Below are 2,098 nucleotides of genomic sequence, written 5' to 3' on the forward strand. Positions count from 1 at the left end.
ACTGGCCTCAAGAAATCCTTCTGCCTCAGCTCCCTAAGTGCTAGGATTACAAGTGTGAGCCATCACAGCTACACTGGCCCTAAAAATAATAGATATGCTAAACTACTCTCAAAGGAGCCATACCAGTTTATACTCCCTCTAGCAGGCATAGCCCATGACCCCACAACCTCACCACTGAAGTATCTGCTTCTTTCCTCACAAAGTGTATAACTTTTAAATGTTTGCCAAATAGACCACCAAAAACACAGTACCATGACATCATTTTAATTTCCTTTTCCCTAACCACAGACAAGGCTGAGCATCATTCTATATGTTCATTCGCTGTTAGTATCTCCTCTCTAGGAAATGTGTCTACACCCTTGACCGGGATATCTTTACCACTAGTCAATTCCTCCATCTCTCTGTCACTCACATACCTTCTCCTGGATCTGGCCCCCAATGCTCCACAGGGCCTCCTGGAAAACTTCGTTCTTGGGCTCCAGACTCACACATCTCTGCAGGTCAAGGACAGCCTGGTCCAGGCGGCCCAGCTTCTCTAGGGCTTGGCTCCGCCGATAAAGTGCTTTGACATCCCCACCGTCCTTTTCAATGGCTGAGCATAAACAGGAGCTCTGTCAGCACCCATGAGGCCACCATCTCCAGGCAAGAGCAGTAGGGAAAGATCTCGAGGGCCAGAGGAAGGTGGGGGGGATCAATGTGGGGCTCGGTACTTCAGCCTCAGAAAAGGTGAGGGTAGCTGCAGAAAAGGAAACACCCGAGGAAGTGGGAAAGAAAGAAGGCAGATGTGTTTCCAGGGCCAGCGGAGGAGAAGTATGTGACGGTGCAGTGGTCTGAGAGCCCTTGCCCACCATAGAAGCCCCACAGAAGCCGCACAGCTCCACACCAGGGTCCACATTCCCCTACCTTTGGTTGCCTCAGTTTCCGCTTTCTTGTAATCTTCCTGTAACAGAAAGAATAGAGTCTGAGAAGATTACAGCCCCCTTTCCGGGCACTAACCAAAGCCACAGGGGTACTCTTGTTCTGCAGGGTTGTCAGATCCCCCATCACCCTGACGTCCAAAAGACATCCGACAAGTGAGGGTAACCTGGGGAAGTGAATGCCGGACTGGGACAAGCATTCCTTAAGACAGACAAACCCTCACCAGCTTCAGGTGGCAGGCGGCCCGGTTTCGGTGCAGAACGGCTTGGTCCTGGACCGTCGCTCCTAGACCCAGGGCCTGGGTGTAGGCCACCAGTGCGCCCTCGTAGTCTCCACATTTGAACAGTTCGTTGCCCTCCTTCCGCAGCTGCTCCACGGAGCTGGCCTATGGGGAGAGCAGGTGGGAACATGGGTGGTGGGCTCAGGGCAGAAGGGGGCACTAGGGGGAAAAGGGAGCGGGATCGGGAACTAAGAATGCGGGCGGAGGCCGGGGAATAGTCGGAGCAGCGATGGCGTGCTGGCGTGGGGATGGGCCGGGGTTCGGGGTCTCTAGACCACGCACACTCATCCCGAAGCAGACGTCCCGTGCCGGCGCAGGCGCAGTGTCTGGGGCGGGCGCGTCCCGGCTTCGCAGGCTGCTGTGGGCTGCCTCGCCCAGTCTTGCGTGAGTACGACAGAGAGAGGCGGAGCAAAAGAAAGCACGCTCCCTGCGGGACCTGGACGCTCCGCACCCAATGCGCAGGCGCGACGAAGCTTCCGGCTCACCTAGTCTGTTCCTGTCAAACGGGGAGAGCTAGCTGGAGGGCGAGGAGAGAGACCAGCGGCTCCGCCCCCGCCCAGTCCCCCACATCAAGTCACAAGCAGCAGGCTGTAGAGGCCCGGCGCTAGGAGCGGGCCTGGGCCCTTGTGGAACGGGGGAGAATGTCAGAATCTTGGCCCCGTCCGCTCTCTCGTTACGCCGATCTCTGGGATGCAGAACCTCTTAGAGTCCGGGGAAGGCCTGGGACCCACTTCCTAGGCATATGTAGGCATACACGCATGTGCTTATACATTTATGGGCTCACAGGTACTCTGAAGCCACCCAAGAACTCTCGGAATTAAACCCCCGGCATATACAAGTTTCTAGATATTGATAAGGTGACCAGACGTCCCGCTTTTTAACAATTTGTCCCGCGTCCTG

General features: G+C 55.8%; 1 protein-coding gene across 2 annotated transcripts in view; it reads right to left on the reverse strand.

Moving 5' to 3' along the window:
• Positions 1–1,570, reverse strand: part of UNC45A (unc-45 myosin chaperone A) — a 15,078-nt gene extending 13,508 nt beyond the window's left edge. The window contains exons 1-4 of one of the 2 annotated variants that reach the window (XM_003803076.3): positions 1,481–1,570; positions 1,142–1,303; positions 904–940; positions 417–592 (exon numbers count right to left, since the gene is read on the reverse strand). In XM_003803076.3, the coding sequence (XP_003803124.1) occupies positions 417–592; positions 904–940; positions 1,142–1,303; positions 1,481–1,486 (381 nt within the window). In that variant the 5' untranslated portion in view covers positions 1,487–1,570. Of the gene's footprint in view, positions 1–416; positions 737–903; positions 941–1,141; positions 1,304–1,480 lie in introns of both variants that reach the window. The other variant, XM_012813575.2, reaches the window with a different exon arrangement.
• Between the last annotated feature and the right edge of the window lie 528 nt (positions 1,571–2,098).

This window comes from Otolemur garnettii, unplaced genomic scaffold, assembly GCF_000181295.1.
Source record: "Otolemur garnettii isolate 467f Iridium unplaced genomic scaffold, OtoGar3 scaffold00277, whole genome shotgun sequence".
Taxonomy (NCBI): domain Eukaryota; kingdom Metazoa; phylum Chordata; class Mammalia; order Primates; family Galagidae; genus Otolemur; species Otolemur garnettii.